The 22073-nt window shown below is 48.7% G+C and overlaps 5 protein-coding genes across 5 annotated transcripts; 2 read left to right on the top strand and 3 right to left on the bottom strand.

The window, feature by feature from the left end:
* Positions 1–205: 205 nt before the first annotated feature.
* On the top strand, positions 206–5269 carry BDV59DRAFT_208012 (uncharacterized protein; the record flags this gene model as incomplete). The annotated part of the gene is made up of 10 exons (XM_073695126.1): positions 206–500; positions 630–1811; positions 1858–2012; positions 2063–2105; positions 2145–2212; positions 2243–2319; positions 2353–4804; positions 4838–4858; positions 4895–4997; positions 5034–5269. The coding sequence occupies 10 exons, from the start codon at positions 206–208 to the stop codon at positions 5267–5269; spliced, it is 4632 nt and encodes a 1543-aa protein (XP_073547591.1).
* A 1308-nt stretch (positions 5270–6577) lies between these two features.
* On the bottom strand, positions 6578–8437 carry BDV59DRAFT_178702 (LipA and NB-ARC domain protein). The gene has a single exon (XM_073689823.1). The coding sequence runs from the start codon at positions 8363–8365 to the stop codon at positions 6623–6625; it is 1743 nt and encodes a 580-aa protein (XP_073547592.1). The 5' UTR covers positions 8366–8437; the 3' UTR covers positions 6578–6622.
* A 612-nt stretch (positions 8438–9049) lies between these two features.
* Positions 9050–10221, top strand: BDV59DRAFT_193391 (uncharacterized protein; the record flags this gene model as incomplete). The annotated part of the gene is made up of 5 exons (XM_073692216.1): positions 9050–9200; positions 9243–9268; positions 9566–9842; positions 9921–10050; positions 10122–10221. The coding sequence occupies 5 exons, from the start codon at positions 9050–9052 to the stop codon at positions 10219–10221; spliced, it is 684 nt and encodes a 227-aa protein (XP_073547593.1).
* Positions 10222–11147: 926 nt separating this feature from the next.
* BDV59DRAFT_208015 (uncharacterized protein) lies at positions 11148–18872 on the bottom strand (the record flags this gene model as incomplete). The annotated part of the gene is made up of 5 exons (XM_073695127.1): positions 11148–12149; positions 12192–17183; positions 17226–17293; positions 17324–18188; positions 18234–18872. The coding sequence occupies 5 exons, from the start codon at positions 18870–18872 to the stop codon at positions 11148–11150; spliced, it is 7566 nt and encodes a 2521-aa protein (XP_073547594.1).
* A 624-nt stretch (positions 18873–19496) lies between these two features.
* On the bottom strand, positions 19497–22031 carry BDV59DRAFT_193393 (Zn(II)2Cys6 transcription factor; the record flags this gene model as incomplete). The annotated part of the gene is made up of 6 exons (XM_073692217.1): positions 19497–19670; positions 19721–20209; positions 20260–20791; positions 20842–21085; positions 21130–21298; positions 22020–22031. 6 exons carry the CDS (start codon positions 22029–22031, stop codon positions 19497–19499), a joined length of 1620 nt encoding a protein of 539 aa, XP_073547595.1.
* Between the last annotated feature and the right edge of the window lie 42 nt (positions 22032–22073).

Genomic DNA, 22073 nt, shown 5'->3' on the forward strand with positions numbered 1-22073 from the left:
TTCGCTGATAAACACCACTGAGTTTGTCGTGCATGTGTCTCCAAAGATGGTATGCGGATTGGTGCGATAGGGCCCACGTCAAGGCAGCATCTCGTATAAGTCGCTTAGTGTGCACTGCTGACTAGTAGTCAATCCTGCAGCGATGTCTCCAATAAATATAAAAGCCTACCTCTTCCCCACTCAAAAAAGACCAGGCAAATACGAGATGGAGGTTCCAACATCCCTCCAGCCAAAAACCCTTCTTAGGCTGAGCTACCCAGCTCTCGCCTCTCACCTCAATGACTTGATTGAACAGAGTCCCGAACCTGAGCGGGTAAATATTTTGAACAGTCTAATATCGCGGCTGGTGACTACAGAGTCCATTCCACCGACCGTCTACGCTGTTTGGCTTCCTATTGCCTTGCGATATTCACCTGGATTACTTGCAGTAGCCTTGTCTTTTCCTACGTCTTATGGCATTCGCGATGCGGGGATACGATCTCTTTCACGCGCATTCCATAGTAAAGCATGGAAGTCCACGTGGAATGCCCTCGGTGGAGCCGAAGGATTGATGCGTATCATCTCGGGGTCGCCTATCTCTCAGGTGAATGGCATCTTGGAAGCAGTCACAAAATGCAGATATATGCCAGATCGGCCTGAAATCTCCCAATGCATGGACGACCTATTTTTGCTTTTGGAGAGTCATCTCATGCGTCCATTGGTCTTGTACGCAGTTAGACTGCTGCCCTTGTGCAGCTCCGAAATGGTCACACGGCATCTAACAGGGTTACCAGAAACGTGGATACCAATTCCGGTAATACGTTTGCTGGTTCCATGTCATGCGACTCTTCTGAGGCAGATCGCAGTCGGTAGCGTGATGGTACCCCCCTACGTCCGTCGATCTGTGGTGAAAGAAACTGCGAGAGGACTCGTATGCTCTTTAGAGAGCTACGCTTCTCTATATTCCAATGCTGCCCTCTCTGACTTGCATGATCCAAGGATAGCATTTTGTCTTGATTTATTCCATGTTCTAGGGACTGACCCTGATCTCAGGGACGTGCGAGTTGAAATTTCTACCTATGTTGATAGCTTTCTACGACTTCGGAATGTTCCCTTTGACCTTGTACTCCAGGTGGCCGAAGCCGCGCTCCCGCTTGCCATGGAATTCTCCAAGCCCAGCCAGGAATTGAAAACCCGAAAAAGGCCAGATACAAATACCACTCTGAACCCAACATCGAGGTCGATACTCACTGTCCCATTGGCCCAAGAACTTCTCCGGTACTGGTCCGTGGCGGTTTGTGGCCATGCGTCAACGGATGCAAGATTCATAGCAAAGAAGCGTGCCTCAAGACGGTACGCTCATCGCCCGAGAAAGGAGCATCGGCATGCACTCGAATGTTTGCTTGCCAAAATCCTCCGGGATTACCCAGATGATAAACTAAACACACAGCGTGTGCAAAACATGTATCGCGAGGAGTTCAGCCAGGCAGTTGAAGCTTTGTGCGAAAGTATTGCCCCAGAAGTTCGACTTCCCTTCCTCAAGCTTCTATGTCATCACACGAAATATCTGTCCTATGATATCTCCTCACCTACTCCATCCGACCGCGAACAGGCCTTGTTACCGGGATGGCCGACCACTGTTCTCAGGCTCCTCCCAGCCGCAGACGCCGCACAATTATTTAACCGGAGCTTAAAGATCTATGCGTGTGCCGAATTACTCCCCGAGTTGGATATTGGCTCTACTCACGGTTTTACTCTCGTCGATCAGTATATGTTAAAGGCGAAATGGGAAGGAGAAATGGGAGTGAAGGACTTTCCAGCCACTCAAAAATGTAATCAGCTATCTCTTATGTTACCGTACAGTACTGACAACCACAGACATTCATGAGCTTAAGACACGTGCCCAAGAGGAGCCGAATGAACTTCTCAAATTGGATGCAGCCAGGGGAGCTATTTGGACGGCAATCGCAAGCACATCAATCGAGCTATTCCATTCCGTTCTCCATTGGACTGGCCGGTTCGCACGCAATCCGGTATGGTTGATAATGCCATGAGATATTCTGAGGCCAACTGACATGTGCAGACAATTTTTGCAGGTCTAATGCTCGATGCAGTCCTTATGCCGAGTGCAATGAGACTCTTATCTTGCGTCGAGTTTCACAAAGAACGAGAAGCAATATCGTTGTCGGAGCTGTCCAGTGCAGTCGCAGCGTCTCACAATGTGTTATACACGGTTCTAGAGCTAATTATCTCTGGCCTTAAGGAACCAGATTCCTCTCCCAAAATTGCACGGACGATTCCACAGTTTATTGGATCGCTAGTCCACAGGCGTATACTTGGGTGCACGAAACTGGAAAGCAAGGGCCTGGGCAGCTCAGTCCAGCTGGCTGATTCATTGCTCAATCCACTTATTCCCGTCATTATCAAATACGAGAGGACCGGTATTGCAGACGGGCAAGAGAAGATTGGATGGCCATGTATAGATGGTCTTCTCGCTGGAATGCCCTGTCCGTCTAGCCTCTCCGATGAGATACTCGGGTTCATGGATCGATTAGCCCAGCAACGCGAGGAGGTATTTCGATTTGAGCGCCAAAGAAGAGAGCCAGATGTTTTGTCATTGGAACCAGGATGGCCTCGGGGCCTGGCACTGCAGTTTTTGTTTCCTTCCCCGCTGTGGGCATCTAGACTACTGAGCCGTCCGCACGCCGCACCTTTCGTCGCAGGCCGAGCCAAGGAGGTGCTGTTTTCGCCCCAAGATATTTTAATGCGCAGAGCCCCTGCTGAGAAGTTGCCGATTGGACGTTTTGTGGATGATTTGGTCTATGCCGTTCAGGCATATGTGGGTTGCGATAAGAAAGAGGAGATGAAAACCCGCGCGATCAAAATCTGGCAACATTACCAGGAGCAGTTGTCTGACCACCCCGATTCGCTTCAAAACTTTCGAATATGGCTTACTCGTGGGGACTATATCCCGGAAGTTAAGATTCAAAGGATAATGCAACAGATCAACCCGGTGGATAAGCCAATAGCAACGTACCTTGAAGATCATTTGATGTCAGATGAAGACGTCGAATTGGATCCTCGACCTGGACAAGTCTATAGGATCAATGTGCCTGTCACAGTACTACTGTGCAGGATGTCTGGAGCTCGCTTGCCCTTCGAAACACTGACGAGGGATACTGCAGGCGTCCGCGACAAGATTAGAAACTGGCCATTCGAAAACTACGGTGTCTATTCATTGCCTCGCAAACTTTCTCTTGAGACCCGAGAAGCCATCATACTTTCGGGGCTCCTTATCCTGGAAACGTTTACCAAACGGCGCATACTTTCGAGTTCATTTCCTAAGGAGGCGTGGCGTTACCCCCCAGCGTATCTAGAAGGACAGTTCGTGACCAAGATGCACAGAAACCCTGCTAAAACGTTGCAGCGTATTCCGGAAGTCCTGAGGTCATTTAACTGTAGCGTTTCTCCAACTTTGATGAAGGGTGTTTGTGATTCTATTCTCGACTCAATCACATTAAGAGATCCAACTGACCCGATCTCTGTGTCGCTATTGCGGTGCACAGTTCGGATGATCCAAATTCTATCTCATAGCGATAAGCCATTTTTGGCTGTGGACCTCGTCTTACGAACCATGAAGGAATTACCTCAGGAGACATCACTCTGCAAGAGCCTTAACCTGTTTGAGATAGGAAACAGACTTCCCCCGGATCAAGCGGTCAGAATGGCGGAAGAAGGTGTTGCATTAGTCAAGGATAGACTGCACAATATTGAGAGAGGCCCCGACACCAATGGCCCTGGATCAATCCAATCGAACACCACCATTTCCATTATAAACACATCAAAACAGGTCGCAAGGACGATAGGCGAGTCAAGCTTTCTATCGGTCAAGATGACGCTCGAAATGCTCGAAACACTCTTCATGGGCACTACCAACAGTGATATTCGTGTCCAAGCATTGTTCTCCATTTTCGCTCAGTTGGAACAAGGCATAGCACCGGATTCTGTCTATGTTACCCTTAAGCGCTTATCAAAGTCTGCAAGTGGGCCTAGTGAAACACAGCAAGTGACAGAGGAAGAGTGGATCGCAGCTGAAAAAGGCGACGGGCCTCTGCCAAGCGTCACTGCAGCCAGATGGAGACGGATGCTCCGTACTATCCTGCTTCACGCATACGATTACGTCCCAGACAGCCACATGGAAAAGTACCTCCAAGACATTGTTCTTCCGTTATTGGATGAGTCAACTGTTCAGCACTCCCGCTGGATGAAGGCTTTCATCTCACGGCTAGATATCCAGGAGAAGATAGATATCGCTGACTTCCCGTTTGGGCCTTTTGATCCACAAATGATCAATGCTGTCCTCTTCAAGTGGCAGAGATACTTACCAGCGTCATACCTTCTGCGCCAGCGTACAGCATCCTTTAGCCATCTACACCACAAAACTATGGATGCAATCGGCACAGCACTGAGTAAACGAGATGTTGAATTCCGTAACACTAGTGAGGGAGAGCATTGGCTTGACTGTTTCGCGATCTACCGAGACCCGATAATCTTCGACTATCTTGATTCCATGTTCTGCAATGGAGTGAACTCCAAGGTCCAAAATGGCTTGACACTGGATGTTATCGCAGAAGAGTATACCGCGCGCGCGGCCGCTATAGTTCGCAATCCGACAGTGTATTCCTTTGCTGAGAGGCGCTTTGTTGTCTGGCCGGCCCTCATTTTGAACTTGTTATGGGGTCTAAGCGACCGACTTCAGACAGAGTTTGCAGAAGAGAGAAAGGAAACTGAACAGCATTTGATCAAGAAGACTATGGAAACAATAGTCACCGATATTGAGTCTCTTCGCAACCCGCAGTGGAAATTAATGAGGCATCGCGTACCCCCCACACTCCCAGCTACATTGGAACTGCAGGCTGTACTACTTCCATTTCCCACTCGCAAGGGTACCACTGGAAACCAGGTCTCTGCCTTCGTGCAGGAGCTGCTGCGGCTTGTTTGGATCTGTGCCGAGGATTGTATGATGCAGGTGGAATTCGGCACTTTGTTGACAGCTGCGAAACATGTCAATCCCGAGTGCCGGAGAAATTGTGCACTTCTCCTCGGAAATATAGAACACGATGGAGTGTATGAGTGCCTGCGTGTCAATCTGACACATGTGTGGTTATCCGAGATGGGAATAACGGAAATCCGTCTGGACGATGAATTAACGACGATGATTGCCAGATGGAAGCGAAGTTCTACGGAGTTTATTCGTCGAATTGGATGGATTTTGGACGGTCAAAATTGAATGTCACTTCCAAGCCAAGGGTTGGGGGAATGCTGTGAGGAACTTGGATTTACGAGACCGTCGCTCCATTACACGACATGACCAACAGCAACATTCCAGCAGACACCCGAAGAAGTCTCTGCAGAATCCGCGTTGGCAAGCCTTCTACCAACGACACCAGCTTCATGCCGGCGAAGGTTCCAGCGTTCGTTGCGTGTGAGCCTGGACTGCAAGCCTATGACCAACCAACGGCCAACTTCAGCCTCACTAATTCCGAGGGCCTCTTCCTACACTGGCGTGGAGCTTTGGCCAAGGATGCGGCATAAACACTAACGCATCATGTCCCAGCGTACCCCTGCCAATGAATACCCACGCCGGTGACTCTGCGGTATATTCAGGGGTTGGATTCACCAGTCACCATTGGTGTGTGCGGACCCTTTTCTTGCATGGGGATATCTACCGAATGAATGCTGGATTCACCAGATACGTGCATACGGTGGTAAGAGATCTGTTGACTGTTGACATCCTGGAGGCAAATACCACCTTGCTTCTGCCAAACTATACGATCTCAGCGGCAGGTCCGATCAAATCAACCCTGCAGCAGGAATCTATCTCCTATTATAAAGCGACCTCGGACAGCTCCTCTCAATCCGGAATGTGACATCCAAGGGATGTGACGAGTTTTGGTCGGCGGTAATAGACGGGCAACGGCTGACGACGGATGATTTCGACCAGCCGGGACAGGGTGATGAATATCGTGCAACATTTCTATCATGTGCTGCTGGGATGGACGATGTCAGCACAGGCGCACCTTTCCCTGAGCGATACCGTCCAAGGATCTCAGCCAAATGGCGAAGATTCCTGGAGCGGAATTCCCATTGAAGGGCGAATTCGTCCACCCCAATGTCACTCGTTGAAACGGAGTCCCATTTCTTTGCACATCCTGAAGGGTCTCTGAGCGGCGATGTTGATCGGCTGTGTTGTCTTGTTCCACTTCTTGCCCACACGCGATCTTCTCCCGCTCAACCCAGGCAGCATGGCTTGCGCATCTACATATCTTGCGTCGTCGCCGCTGGGAGGGGCGGATATAGTGCCTCTGGGGGAGGAGGTGCAACGTAAATCGATTTGCTACTTGCCGGGTTCATGTTGAGTCTGGGATGGTGGTCTGACGGTGGAGGGCGGGACCGTTATGGAATCGATATTGGAAAAGCCGAATAACAGACATGTGGGATGTATATAGTTCATGAAATAATGCCGTGTTTGTGGCTCCGCATAGACCAATACATACATCGACAAAGTTTTACAAGGATTATTCCAAAAATAATACAACCAAGAATCCAAATACTGTCACATATATATATATATATAATACATCTACCGCACGATATAGAATCCATTAACGCTGATCTGGCGATCGCGCATCTCGGCTGTGGCAGAACGCACGCCCAACCAGTGAAGGGGCACATTTTCGGCCATCTTCTGACCGCGGGCGCGCGCATTGCTTACAGTGTCTTTTGTGCGGTCTTTCCAGGTGCCACTTCGGGATGTTTCACCCGTCGGAATTTCAGGAGCCCAGGCTGGATGTTCGAGAATCCTCTGCGCAGCGGTAGCGTCGGTGGAATCGGCTAGGGCTGCAGCTTCAGCAGCTGTTTCCCGCGCGGCGATTAGCTCCTTGTCGGTGCGGCCGGACGGGGGAGGCACATCAGGCCGGAGATATCCCATGACACGGACATGGACCTTGGTCTGAGGAGCAAGGTAGATGTCCTCTAGGAAGCGAAGAATTGTGATTTTTCTCATGGCCTGGGATAGATTGACGCGGGCCTGGTGAGATGGATCTAAATTGCGAACGGACAGGATGATGGGATACCACGGACTATGAGATTTGGCCGTGCCAGAGCATTCTTTTTTATCACTGACAAGATTAAATCGCGCCCATCCGAAGAAAAACCCGTGTAGTTGCTCGAGTAGCGTGTCAGGGACTCTTCCAAGACCTATCCGAGAACCCTGACTGGGAAGTGTCTCGGTTGTTGCTTTGAAGTCCATTGGGAAAGGCGACTGGGGCCCATAATCCAGGGACTGCGGGTTATGAAACGATCGTACCTGTGCAGAAGACGTATTATCCTCATCGTCGCCGCCCAACCCAATGCGGTTGGCTACCCCACTCATCGAGAAGGCCGTTTCAGCAGCAGTCTGTTGGACAAATCCGGGTTGATATGGTTGGATCCTAGTCTGCACCGCCTCAGTGACGGGTGCCAGTACAGTCTGGGCAGCGGTCTGAGCATACATTCCCAGCACCATGGCGCCAACCTCGAACGGGAGGGTACTCAAACTGGCGCCGCGAACAGAGCTGGGAGCCATGGAGGTGGAGAGCACGCGGAATACGGGACTCATGCACAACTTTTTCTTCTTCTCACCCTGACACAGAATAAGCTGAAAATATCCATCACCAGCTTCAACGGGAATGCGGGCGACGATGGTCTCGCGTAGGACATGCTCCCGTAGACGACCAGAGGCCTTCTTCCGGAACTTTGAGATATCGCGCTGCCAAGCCCGCTCATCAGCTGGGCTGACCTGGTCGGCACGTAGGGCTAGTGAGGGCGTCACGTCGAGCCAGTCGTCTGTAAGATGTAGGAGAGCCTTTGCCCGCATACCGGTCTTACCCGTCCATCCTTTACTTTGCAACCAGAGGGTGCGATCTAAAGGAAGAGGCGCATCGGAAAAGACAGATATTGTTACGGAAGTGGTGCTACCACGGTAGAAGACGATACCATGTGAATGGCGCATAATGGTGAAGTGTCGGTTCGATTCAGTTGGGTGGGCGATGAGACCACCGAGGAAGTGGCGGGCTTCTCCGTATGCCTTTTGAACGGGCGAGGGATCGACGGGCTGGCACGAGGAAGAGGAAGAGGAGCTTGCCGGAAAGCCACTTGTTGCTGCGCGCTGTACAGGATTATTTGAGGACGCCTGGATTGAAGGATGGGGAGAGTAGGGCGGAGGGAGAGATTCAGCGGAAGGCATCGGTCTGAGGATAGGGGCAGAGGCGACTCCCCGAAGAGTGGGGGAGTTTGCGGGGATGGCCGAGGCGACAGGTTTCCGCCTGATACAGGGGTCGGTCATGGTTCATGGTGTGCGGCAGAGCGTCCAGAGAATGAATAGTCGGAAAGAGAGTGGTGGAGTTGTAGATATGAGGCGGAAGATGAAGAGGAAGAGGAATAGAATGGATGGATGACGCTGATGATTGGGTGACAGGGGGCCATTGGCCAATCAGCGCCTGTCCGATGATGTCGATCTGCCGAGACATAGCTGACTCAGCACTGCATGCTTATGCCGCACATCCCTTACCCTTTTCGGCTATGCAAGTATGCATTTTGATTCCTTCAGTCAAACAACCTGCTTCATACACAATAGCTGCGTTATACGCCAGCTGGATGCTCTGTATGGCATTCTCGGGCCTCGCCGTTCAGCGCGAGGTGTAGAGAAACACGATGGGGGCTTCCAACCCTTTCCTGTTGATCTTGCCCACGAACTGTTGACGATCAGGGCGCACAGGTCTCCATTATTTTTAGAAAAATCCTGCAACAGGCATATACCAATAAAACACCCCCGAAGGATGCGGATCGTTGTTTTTCTTGTATAATATTGTAGTAGCCATAACGGCGGTTGCCGACGAACTGCATGCGGGGGAATCGTCTCTCATGGCCAACAATACCACCAGGTTCTTCTATCTATTCTTGCCCCGCTCGTTCTCCATCATATTTCTTCTCCACCAGATCCACTTGGCTCTGAAACGATGAAGTCGATATGGCGGCTCATAGCCCAAATGCTTCAGAAACGAGCCTCAGCTCGGTGAGTCTTACTACTCAGATAATTTGCGTCCTTGTCATTACGGCCTGTGTTTCTTCGCGGTACATCATCAAGCATAAACTGAGATTGCCATTTGAACTTGAAGATAGTGAGTTTGCCATTTCCGTTTGCGAGCAATTGACTTGCTAAGACCCTTTCAGTATGGTGCTTCGCTGCGTGGGTATGCATACTTACCTTAGCCCAATACCAAGATTATTATGGGTACTCAAAATGACAACAAGGGATTTTATATGGGACATTGCACTTGTACTTTGATCTGTAAGAGATATCCGAATTGCAAGTACTAAACCACAGACTAAAGCATATCATCATGCAACGACAGTTACATATATCGCCGGCGCCATCACGACCGATCATGTGATGACAGCCGCTCAGATGGAAGTGAAACATCAAGTGAGTGAACGTCGCATCTATCCTATATAATAAGAGTTTTAACCCTGTATAATTCTGCAGGTCTTCTACATCGCTGCTTTCTTCTACGTCCCCATGATCCTTTCCGTCAAACTCGCCTTGCTGTTTATGCTCCTTCGCGTCTTCCAACCCTCAAATAAAAGGTTTACATTTCTCCATATTTTCATAGTACTCATTATGTGTTATTATGTCGCCATTTTCTTCGTCAAAATTTTTATCTGTGACCCTATAAGCGCATATTGGAAGGACTGGAAGAGTAAAGATAATAGGGCCTCGTGTTTAAATCGGTCAGCCGTCATCGTTGCAGACTCAACCATCAGTGTTGTGACTGACCTCGCAATCCTGATCTTCCCCATTGCGCTCACCTGGACAATAAACATGCCAATGTCAAAGAAAGCGGGAGTCATCCTCATTCTGGGGGCGGGGTGCATTGCTGTCGCCTTCAGTTTATACCGACTGATACTTCTCTGCATCGGTTTTAAAACTCTCCAAGAAATGTCGCTCATTTTGAAGATTCTCCTTACAGAGTGAGTTTCTCTTGACTTTTTCCGTCACTCGCCCGCACTATCTACGGCGCTGATATTTTCTGAATCTCTAGCAACGCCGAGGGTGGACTAGGCCTGATATGTGCATGCCTACCTGCGCTGAACAAATTCCTACACGCCCTCAAGTCGAGCAAACAAACTCCGAGAACTTAATAGGATGAGCATATGATTTACTGTGTACTTGATGCTAATACACACCTGACGACCTCGGCTAGGATAATATAGTTATTGATGAGGCTCGAGCTCGTTTCAAAGCGCATGATATATAATACGTAGATCCGTTGCACAGGAGCTTTCCTCTTTTATAACACGGGTGAGAATCTTTTCAAAGGATCTCTATTAGGCCATCATCTTCGATCGTCCCCTAATTAGAATAACTGTCATTCTATGTAAATAGCCCCGGATATACTTGCAATCAATATAACTATCCCTGCTAGACCATCCTATGCATCTGCTCGAATTACGGGAACATATCCAGCATTTATCGATATATCTCCCCTTCCTTTTCCGCGTTCTCCCTATATTTGAAATAACTTTTTCGATTACGCATAATTTTGAGCTCATCAAGCGTCTTGGGGCCAAAAGGCATTCGACTATAAATCTGAGACGATTGTGGACGACTTACTCAAGGCGCTTAACGGACGTGCTAGCGCCGGAGCACTGGCAATTTTGCGCGACTTGTTGAGCCATGTACGGCGGTCCTTACACAGACAACTGGAAGTTTATCGCATCTGCTATGCATCTTGCGCCTGAACAGGACGCCATTTGGGATGGGAATTGCAAATTCATCTAGGGGAATACCCTCGAAGGAGACGAGGTTGGACCGGCAATCTTTGAATACTACCTTCCTTGCGTCCCTGCTGAGGGGATATTTTTCCCAGCAGCGAAGGCAAAGGTCGTGGACAAAGGTCTGGGAGCTTGCGAAGAAGCATTGAAGTTAATGAAGGTTGGCGTGAGCGCGACTAAGCTTGTTGTTGGCCTGAGCGATTAAAAAGACATACATGGAATGTATCCGTAGTTAGGGAAATTATGGAAATCTATTGAACTTTGCTTTTGATCGTTAGCATACAAATAAAGGGTTATATATGTAGAAATCCCATGTCCCTCCATGATTGCAAATATTTGTGGACAACTTGATAACCGATAGGCCCCACGTGCGCGAGGGTTGGCGAATGCTCCTGTGCATGGCAAGTACGAAGCAGCAGCCCTCCACAGGACATTCGCTCGAAGTTCTCCTCTAGCCAGTCAACTAAAATAATAGCTGGATTGTCTTCCTTTGTCCCATCAAACGCCTTGACATATCTTGCCCATTTGGAAAATGGGATGATACAACTAAAAGGAATGTTTAGCTCACCAGCAAGAACGCGGACCATATCCGACCAATCCTGCCGGACTGGGTTATCAATATGATAGATAGGATAGGTGTCCTTATCTGACAGGAGGAGTTCTGCTAGAGTGGCTGCGACATCATTCACTGGGGTCCATGAAAGAATACCATGGAAGGCTGGAAACCGCTTGAGAGTCTGAGAAGACTTGATCACGGCTGGGAAGTGTTCTTTTGGGTTCCAATAACCACTGTTTGAGGACCCAGCGATCTGGCCTGGTCGAACTACCATTGTTGTGAACCTGTCTGGATATTTGTGCAAGGTTTCATCCAATATGCGCTCGCAGACATACTTGGCCTCGCTATATCCATTTGGCAAGGCAGCTCCAATGCTACTTCTCTCTTCGGGCACTTCGGGTTGGGCAGTGAGAAGAGGCTGACGCCCTACAACACCAATAGAGGATACAAACTGGAAGCATACTTTGGTGTTTTCACAACGTGTGCTGGCGATATCCCGTGCTAGGTGCACCAAATTCCCCATTACGTCAAACTGGGGCTCGAAGCTCCCCAAAGAGGATGCCCCGTTCATTGGCCATGCATTGTGAACAATGTGAGTGACAGTCGACACGAGAATTTCGTACTCAGATAACTTCAGACCAAGTCTGCTATCTGCCATATTGCTCTCATGTATAGATATTTTATCCAGCTCCTCTGGGGCTAGTTTAATGCCACGTATTTCAAAAGCATCATGCTGCCTCTTCAAAGGATTTCCCTTCGTTGTCCGACGATTAAGACACACCAATGATTTCACGGCAGGCAATCGGGCAAGATGAGCCACAATATGGCTGCCGAGACTACCAGTTGCCCCAGTCACTAAAACACAGATTCCTTCCACCTTTGTCCGTGCTAGTACTGTGGGTGCCCGGAAGCCTTTCACGATACGTTGGACATAAGTCTGTGCGAGCAATTCTCGGGCACAATTGTTCACACCAAGGTCGGGTTTAATGACAACTGGCGGTCCAATTGGTAGCTTCTCATATTGAGGCCCAGATGCCGTTGCAAAAATGACTCGTTCCACGCTCGCTTCTACCGAGCTTCCGTCAGTCCAGTCCACGTGCCCGTACCCCACTGCGTGGAGATCTGCCTCCCATCGCAGTTCGTTTGTAATAGCATGGTTGCGCCCATCGTTAAAAACCCACCATCCACGGAATAACCCAAAAACAATATCAACAGCAAACAAGGGTCTTGTCATTTCCAGCATAACTAGGACACCATCCGGACGAAGAGCCCGTCGCATATTTCCAGTGGACCGTTGCAGGTTTGCTGTCGCATGAACAGCATTGCTGGCAATAATAATATGTTGGGTTCCTATGAGGTCATCTGCAGGTTCTTTCTCTATATCATGAATGCGGTACTTCATGAAGGGATATTCGCGGAAACGTCTCTTTGCCTGTGCCAGGAATGCAGGCGAGATATCAGTAAATGTGTATTCTACTGGAACTCCCAACTTCGCGAGCCGTGGAAGGAACCATTTCGTCCCTCCTCCTGTGCCAGCACCCATTTCGAGGATCCTGAGCTGACCAGATGCACCGTCACTCATCTGGAGTTTAAGGACCAGGCGTTCGATAAAATGGATTATCTGTTTATACCCCGTGACATTATGTGGCTCATCACCATACATCCAGGAGACGAGTTCTTGCCCTTCTTGTGTGCCGAAGATGAGCTGTAGCCCGTCTTGTTCGGCGCGAAGTACGGAGGCTAGTCGGCTACCGGTGAAGAATGCAAGGCGACTAGTTCCGAGATATTCCGGATAGATGCGTGAGATTTCCTCCAGTATGGTAACGCTGGACCTTAAAGGGACAGCAATGGCTGTGCGAACCGCTGTGCTACCTTCTAGCTCTATGAGATGGGCTTCTTCCAGTCTCTTGTAGAGATAATCCACTAGCTCCTGGTGCTGCGTATCAAATTGGATTGGTGCTAGCCGTTGACCGGGGGCTGCAGTGCCTATGGAGCAACCTAATTCTTCAAATGCTTCTAGTGTCAAAGCAATGCAGAGCTGAACCTGTACTGGGGCGAATGTATGTATATCACCGCTGCATTGATTATCAGTTAGGAAACGGTCTGTCAACCTTTTTGTTTCTCCGAATGCCTCAAGAAGAGTGCCATGTGAGAATTGTAGGTCTTGAAGGGTTGATGCAACGCTTGTCACTGAATTTGACATTGGCGTTGCCATACCCTTATCGGATAGAGAGACATTGCTAGTTTTTTGGGATCTATCACTGGAAGCAGCCTCGTATTCCGCATCTTCGCCAAGCGCCTCTCCAGCTATCTTCACCAAGTCCGAAAAAGTATTGGCTTCCATGAGATCGGTGGGAGAGAGAGTACAGGAAAGCTTTTCTTCCATCTCCTTGGCAAGCTCCATGGCCATGAGAGAATCGATCCCCACATCTGCCATGGTACCGTCGTCATGGATCTCGCAGGGATCTATAGCACAAAAGTTTGCTACAATGGCCCTCACACGAGTAGTCAAATCGGATGTTGCTTTATTATGGCGGATTCGTTTACTGAAACTCGGGTGTTTTCCCTGCACTGATGAGATAGGAGACGAAGACTCTGCGATCCCATCGGCTTTCTCGGCGGTGGATGTGGCAGGGCCACTTGAGAACCGATTAAGCATCGTCGCAAATGTTGTCTTAGCAACCCGCGCATATTGTATTCCCATGAATACCTCCACAAGATCGCCTGTTCTCGGATCGAACACAAATATGTCACTGATGTAGTATCCTTCGTGCCGCTCATGCATCGCAAAGATGTCCCAAGTGTCGGGACGAGACACGTTGGTAGCTGCATACTTTGGAGTACGCATCCATTGCTCCAGGCCGGTCGCAAGATATATGTCCGTCGATTCTCGGTCGGTCATGCAGTTTACCCAGAACCCAGCAATCTGAGCAAAGCAATCGCAGAGGAATGCATCTGCCCATGTTTCAGGATTATATTTCTTGATGACTCTTCCTGCAGATTCAACTCCCTTCCCGACAAGTTTCTGCACTCCTCGATATTGATTAGAATAGTCCACTATCTCGGCAAAGGAAGGATAGATGGTACGGCCTTGAAGAGCATCATCTACTTCGATATTGTTGAGCAGTCCTTTGCAGCGACGATGCGAAACCATACGACTGTAATAGGCCCATTCCCTTGACAGGTTTTGATCATCCATTTGGTGCAGAACAATTTGTGCCCGGCAATGAACCAAATATGACTTATGATCTTTGGACAGGCTCCGTGTGAAGTATTTCATGTCCCATATACGACGCTCAGCATCTTGGGTCTTGAGCTCTATCCAAAGCTCCCTTGTCGGGTCCGGACATAGAGGCGCATCGCATCTCAAATTGTAGACACGGGGAATAAATCCGTTTCCTTCTGGTATGCTAAAGAGTGCTTCAAATACGGTATCAAGAATAATTGAGGCGGGTGCAACTGGGGCTGTATGTGCAACAACATGCCCCAATACTGCATCTTGGTAGCGGGGATGGGATGTATTTACCTGGAACTTTACTGTCTCATGGTGTTCGCCACCGTAACCCATGAAGCAGACCATCTCATTTTGTCTGACTTCTGGACTGGTCGGACAAATGGTCGAAGATGGTAACTTCTTACTTTCTAGCCAATGTCGTGACATTTGAAACTGATAAGGTGGAAGCATTACTGGAGCATATTCAGGAGCTTGACAAGCATGATGTCCCCAGAATTGGACCGAGACATTTTCCTTCCAAAGACGGATTGTCGTGTCGGTTAGAGCCTGTAGGCCTCCACTACCGGTAATATTGACAGGTTGGAAATGATGATCCATGGGAGATTCCAACGCCCGTGCTGCCATTAGTGTGATCGTTGAATTGGAACCGGCTTCGAGCCATACACTGCCCTTGTACTTCTCTGCTAGGCGCCCAACAGCATGATGGAAATAGACGGGCCTGCGAAGGTGCTCAGCCACAAACGTATCTGGAATTATGCTATTGGAAATATTCTCTGTTGCGTGCTCCAAGTAAATGGTTGGTTTGTTGAATGTCAACCCATCGGTCACACGTTCCAGTTCTTGCAGAAGAGGATCGACTAGGCGGGAGTGAAACGCATTTGTCACAGATAGACGCTTGGTTTTCAAGTGCGATAACTTTGGGCTTGCGCTGATAGCATGTTGGATCTTGTCAATGGAAGCAGTTGATCCAGCGAGCGTGAAACTTCGCGGGCCGTTGAAACACGCGATATTGGCGACCAGGTTCTCATCAGTGTGTTCTCCGTTGAACTCCTCGAGGAGATTTTCCATCTCTTCACGGGTTGCGTCAACTGCAATCATAGCCCCGGAATCGTTGCCCCAGCTATCTCGTACAATTTTTGCGCGGCGACAGATGAGGTTTAGAGCGTCGGAGAGACCGAGTGCACCAGACACACATGTCGCCGTTAACTCTCCGAAACTGTGACCGACCACTGCAGCGACAGAAAGACCGGACTCAATCCAGCTCTGAGCGCATGCGTACTGCAGCGCGAATAACTTCGTCTGTAGATTCAGGGGGTCCAAAATCGGCACAGTCTCAAAAATACCAGGATATAGCCCATCCTGGCCCATTTCTTGTAAGATTGAATCGCAGATATCAAGATGGTGACGGAGCAAGGGGACTGCATCGTAGATGCAACGATCAAGCCCAACAAAGTTTGATATCTGTCCACCAAAACACAATACTACTGGACGTTTCTGTTTGTTAACCCTGATGAATTTCATGCTCTCATCATCAATAATAGTAGTAAGGTTGCTGTCGAGCCCTTCGACTGTCCCGCACTTGAAGGCAAGGTGGGTTTCTAACGTAGGGTTCGACTGACGGCATATGCTAAAGGAGAGGTTCGCGAGGGAAGCGGATGCAGCTGCGGAAATGGACTTCGCACGAATAAAATCGCGAAGTCGCTCGGCATAGGCGCGGAGTCGACACTCATCAAGTGCACATATACGGAACGGAAGATCGCTGCCAGAGGTATGTATCGGTGATTGCTTACGACATAAGAGGACTCCTGGGGCCTGAGTTACGACCATTGACGCATTGGAGCCAGACGCCCCGTAATTGTTGATAAGGGCTGCACGGTAGCTCTCATCCCATGGTGTCAAGCGTGTAGCAAGAATTATGTTATCATCAGCTGAAGCTGAAATGTGCGGATTCAAACTGCGAAAGTTAGGCTGTGGTGGAATTTTTCTTTCATGGAGCATTAGCAGCACTTTGACCAGTGCAACAAGCCCAGATACACCTTCGGTATGGCCTACAAGACCCTTCACTGATCCAAGGAAAAGTGGAGCTTTTCTTTGAGGGCCTCCAAGTGTTTGCCTAATACTAGCATACTCGACTGGGTCTCCAGCTTGCGTTCCGGTACCATGCGCTTCAACTACTGAAATATCTCGAGGATGGAGATGCGCACACTGAGTGACTTTAGTGAATAGGTGGGCCAAGGACTGGGTGTCTGGAACCACGATCGGGGTGCAGTTAGCATTCTGCTCGACTCCCGTGGCGGCGATAATCCCAAAGATCGTATCACCAGCTGATAGAGCATCGGCCATTCTTTTGATAAAGACTGCTGCAAAGCCCTCGCCACGACAGTAACCATCTGCGTCGGCATCAAATGGCTTACAGGGCCCAGTAGGGCTCACGAATGAAGCCCCCGCAAGCATATCGTATGCTAAGGGACTTATGATAGCATTTGCACCACCTACTAGAGCAGCCGTACATTCGCCTCTTAGAATAGATTGGCAAGCCTGGTGTAGAGCAACAGCAGAGCCCGAGCATGCACTGTCAACGCAGAATGCCGGGCCTCGCCATCCGAAATAGTGGCTTAATTTGCCGGCTAGAAAACTTCGCAGGAGGCCTGTTGCAGCGTATGCGGAAGTGGGATGACAGTTTACATTGTGCTCGTAGTCGACTGCACAGGACGCTATATAACATCCGATATTTAAGTCATTATCGCTCGGTTGGAAATAGCCCGCCTGCTCCAGCGCTTGGTAAGCCACCTGTAAGATGAGCCGTTGCTGCGGATCTTGTGATATAGCTTCCCGAGGCACCTTCTTAAAGAACCTGTGATCAAAAGCATCAATATCCCGGACAAAGTTTCCGAACCACGGCCGGATAGCATTAGGCCTCCATGGGGCCTCGAAGTTCTCGTATCGCTCCAATGGAAGTTCGCGATGCTGTGATTCTCCAGAGCATAACAACTTCCAGAAACCTTCCAAGTCATCTGCACCAGCAACACGACACGCCATCCCAACCACTGCAATGTCATTTTCGTATGTACGAGGTGATTGGCAAATGGGCGATATGCGGGATGTAAGGCCAACATCTAGATCAGAAAAGTGAATTACTCTCCCAGAGAGACAGCGGAGGAATCTCGGTGGTACACATCTCTCCAGGCCAAATTCCACAACCATTGCGTCAGAATCAGCGAGATGTTTCTTGTACATTGCGCCAAATATCTGCGACCAGTTACATTGCTCCAAGAGAATGGATCGAATAACGAGTTCATGATTCCAAAGGCCATCCTTGTCCATTTCCACTCTCCCCCGAAGCTGTAGGTCAGGGTCAGCAGCACACATACGCATCAACGGGCCTAAGATATCCTCGTTTCCCGCCCAGTGATACCGCCCACTATAATTTACTTGAGTGGCTGAAAATCCAGCATCTTGTAGCGTTCTCTGAAGGCATTTCACATGTCGTCGTGGAGCCATGATGGTGACTCGGTTTTCATCATACCGGACAGTAACATAAGACTGCACTATTAGCCCCATGCTTGGGCTGCATTAGCATCAACATACCTGGGGGAATTTTTCCAAGCAGTTTGCCAATGTATCTTCCATTCCTGGTCTCTTCCATACTGTCGCCAGTGAAGTGTATGGATCCTCCAGTTCCCGGGCGTCACCAATAGCGCCTATCAACATAGCCAACCTCAAAGCAGCAGAGGCATTCTCTTTAAAGGTAAGTGGGCATTTTGAGTTAGACACAACACACGCACTCAAAAGTCCGATACAAAATCCGACGTTGTCCACGGACCTGGCTGACTCTTGTCCCAGATTCCCATCCGCAGCATGCGCCGTTTGTACAAGTTTCATGTACTGCAAATATTGCAAGACATGTGTTACTATCAACAACGGAGCCAGTTGAATAAACTTCAATGGGAAGTCATCTGCAGGCACCATCCCTGTTCTGAACCATCCACACAGAGCTTGCAAATTCTGTTTCCCACGGGTTTTCTTCAACTCTGGTATGTATGTGGATGCAGTCCGATAGTAAACAGGAAGCTCGGAAATTACTTCTGCCATCCATTCGTAATCAGGTGAATCCGTAACCTGGTCGCGAAGGCGATTGAAATCATTTTTGTCGAATAAAAGACATTGGCACCCAAATAAAAGGACTGTTTTGACTCCCAGGGCAGGGACAATGTTTGTAAAGCTCATGAGGGCTAGGGATAGTCTAGACTATAGAGCCAAGTAAGGTGCGGTGTAGGTGAAGGAAGTAAGCGTATATCGTGGTGAGGACCAGGCCATTAAGGAGGCGTGTTGAAGGGCATAGGAGAGGGTGGTTAATGGGACAATTCTCACAACAATAATCGCAGCTCTTTGACCGGGAACATAGCGTGAATATTAATGTCGCTTTTTCCGGCGCCATTTAGAGCATCCCGTCGGAGTTTGTCTACGGGATATCTCTTCGGCACCTTGGTCTTGTTTGAGCAGGGTCTTTTGTATCACAGTGATCTAACGCATTCTTATTTATCGCTGTAGGCTAAGCCTGGTTTTAAAGCACGGCCTAGGCTCTTAACTGAGGGAGATTTCTTTCCATTTGTGGTGTATGCTGAAGAAATCTTGAAGAAGAGACTGGCATTATATTCTTGATTTGGGTTATCAACGTCTAATCCTCCATATTCAGTTATGAGTCCGCTTTACCTGGGGTAGCTTTAATATAATAATGTTTGGTTCCCAAATCCAAACTCAAGCCACTAATTGAAAGTCAAACAAGATTGCTACACTGTCAGCAATGCCTCTTTTTACTAAATGACCTATCTCATATTTTGCTTAGGTTGGTCACGATGCTGGAGTATTTGGACTTGGACTCATATCTGAGTTCTTGACTCTGTCCAGGTCCTGCAGACACTCTAAAACTTCTTGAAGCATGAAATCAAAGGACGGATCAAGGTACGAGTGGGCCGAGAAGAATTCAGTACACATCAGGAGAGGAATTGATGTCAAAGGGTGGACCTATGACGGTCAGTTATGTGTACTCGTGTTCTATGGAAGGATTTTCTCACCTTGAAGTATCCCAACTGCGCCTGTAACTTTAGCAAACCGAGCACCTCATGTACCGCTAAAACAGATAAACGCTCACACTCAATTAATTTGAGAAGATGGTCGCCTGTCTTCCATATGATTGATTCCAGGATATTGTGTAAAAACAGGACCATTGTTTGTGCCACGATCCGCGCGAATATGAGCATGGGATCTGCATAAAGAGACGAGGATAAAACTTGAATGCGATGGCTCAAGACATCGTGCAGCCATTGATGACGGCTCCAAAATCCATCAAAAATATCCCCATTAGCCTGTTCGATGGCTACCTTTTGTCGATGAGAAAGTGCCCGCCCGCATATTGTAGCGACGATTATGCACTCCCCGAAAGATGACGTTACCGCCGAACTGGGCCCATCTATGCCCCTACCCAAGACTTCCGACAGATAACATGAGACTACTGGCTGACCCGCCTGAAATTCTTCTTCTGGGGACGGGAGACGAGTGGAGATCTATTGTACCATGTCAGTCCGTATCAATGGGAAGAGATTACCAGACATACCAGTTGTTCGTTTAAGGTGAATGGCAAGCTACTATGAAAACTGATAAATCTATCCAGCGAATATGCCATCCAAAAGGTTCGGCGTTGTTCCTCCATTGCCGCCCAATCCACTTGCCCTGAATCATGATTATGGGCCATCGTGACCGGACCACCACTCGGGTCATCCAACTCATATAATCGCATACCAAGCACCAAACGACAACACCGACCAGTACTAATCCAGGCTTGCTGATAGGAAACGTGCATATATTCATACACAGATATCAAGACCCAGGCTTGCGCCTGTTCGGTGGTAATCCTATCTATGTGTGAGCACCAGAGGTCGAGGGCATCGAGCATTCGACGAGTCTCCTGGTATAATGCGTCATGGATAGCTTGAAACTGTGCGGACATAGAAGCCGCAAGAGTCCACATGGCATATTGAAGACATATCTGGCTATCACACTTTTTTGGTTGCTTCGCCCAGAGGTAATACCTCCAACGCTGAAGAATCGGGGCAAAGGAGTGCACACGCTCGAAGTACAGTTGATCTCTGCTCATATCAGAATCCGTAAAATTGTTTATACTGTGCAGGAAGCTCACAGATCAGCTCGCATTAAATCCGTGACGAGTTCATTTCGTCGTATTTTTTGGCTTGGAGATGCTGTTATCTTAGACTCAGATGGACTTCCATCCCCTAGAGGCTCCGCCACTGAGTCTGGAGGCACCTGGATCTCCCGAAACAGGTCTTCGTCAGCATCGTAATCAAGTACAGGTGGATCGAAGAGTCCCGTCATTTGATGATTTATCTCGGGATGTTGGTCGGCAAGGCATCGTTCAAGGGCAGCTTTTCAGGTCAGTACGAGCGCTATACTTTATAGGTGCACCTACCAATGCGGGTTCGCAATGTCCTTAGTTGGCCTTTTCTTGGGCCCCTCGGTAATCTTGTGGTGTTGATTTTACATTCGATTCCGTTCTCAAAACAGACCTGGCACTGAGGCCGCCCTCGATCACAACGGACCTTCCGCCGACGACATTCCTCGCATGCTGATCCAGGACGCTGCCGTGAAATGGCAGGTGTTGTAACCATCTTGATGCGCTTCACGTGAATGAAGAAAGCTACCGAGTACGTTCCTCAGGTCCTACTATTGCGTGAAGCATTCAACCAAATAGACCGTCTCCATCGCAAATTATGGACTATGGTTGATGGACCTCTAGAAACGAGCACTTATACATTAACTGGTGCACTCTTTTCCCCAACAACAGAGCGTCTCAAACAATTACCAGTCAGGCCTCAGAATCCGTGTTACTGACAGGAAGAGGGAGTTATTTTGATGTGGCCTAGCTGCGGTCCTCTCATTCAGAGACATCAGAGACATCACAAGTGAGCAAACCGTTATTCAAACGGGTTCCTGCTGGAGAGGAGATCATTTGCTCGTATTTTGTTCGTCCTAACACGTTTGGCAAAGACGTGGTTATGCCTGTGTGTGTATCCATGAGATTGCCTCCCTCACGCTGTAGGCCTTCATTTCGTCTAATCCAAAGGGATACCCCGCTAATATATTTCTATCTCAACTACTTGGGCTGATTCCAAATAAATGGTCATATCTTTCCATATCTTTAGCAGGACTTTCGCTTTTTATAATTTTGAATCTGATTATCTGACCTCATGTAAGTACTGATCGATATCCAAAGACAAGGAGATCACTGGCCGCACCTGAAGCATGACAAATCCAAGTATAGCACCGCCTGAGAATTATGTATACCGGCCATCTTGACACAGTAGGCTCCATGTTTTTGTTTATAGCCCTCTGTCTTGTATGAGGCCTTCGTTC

The sequence above is a fragment of the Aspergillus ambiguus genome (assembly GCF_047715705.1).
Source record: "Aspergillus ambiguus strain CBS 117.58 unplaced genomic scaffold BDV59scaffold_17, whole genome shotgun sequence".
Taxonomy (NCBI): Eukaryota; Fungi; Ascomycota; class Eurotiomycetes; order Eurotiales; family Aspergillaceae; genus Aspergillus; species Aspergillus ambiguus.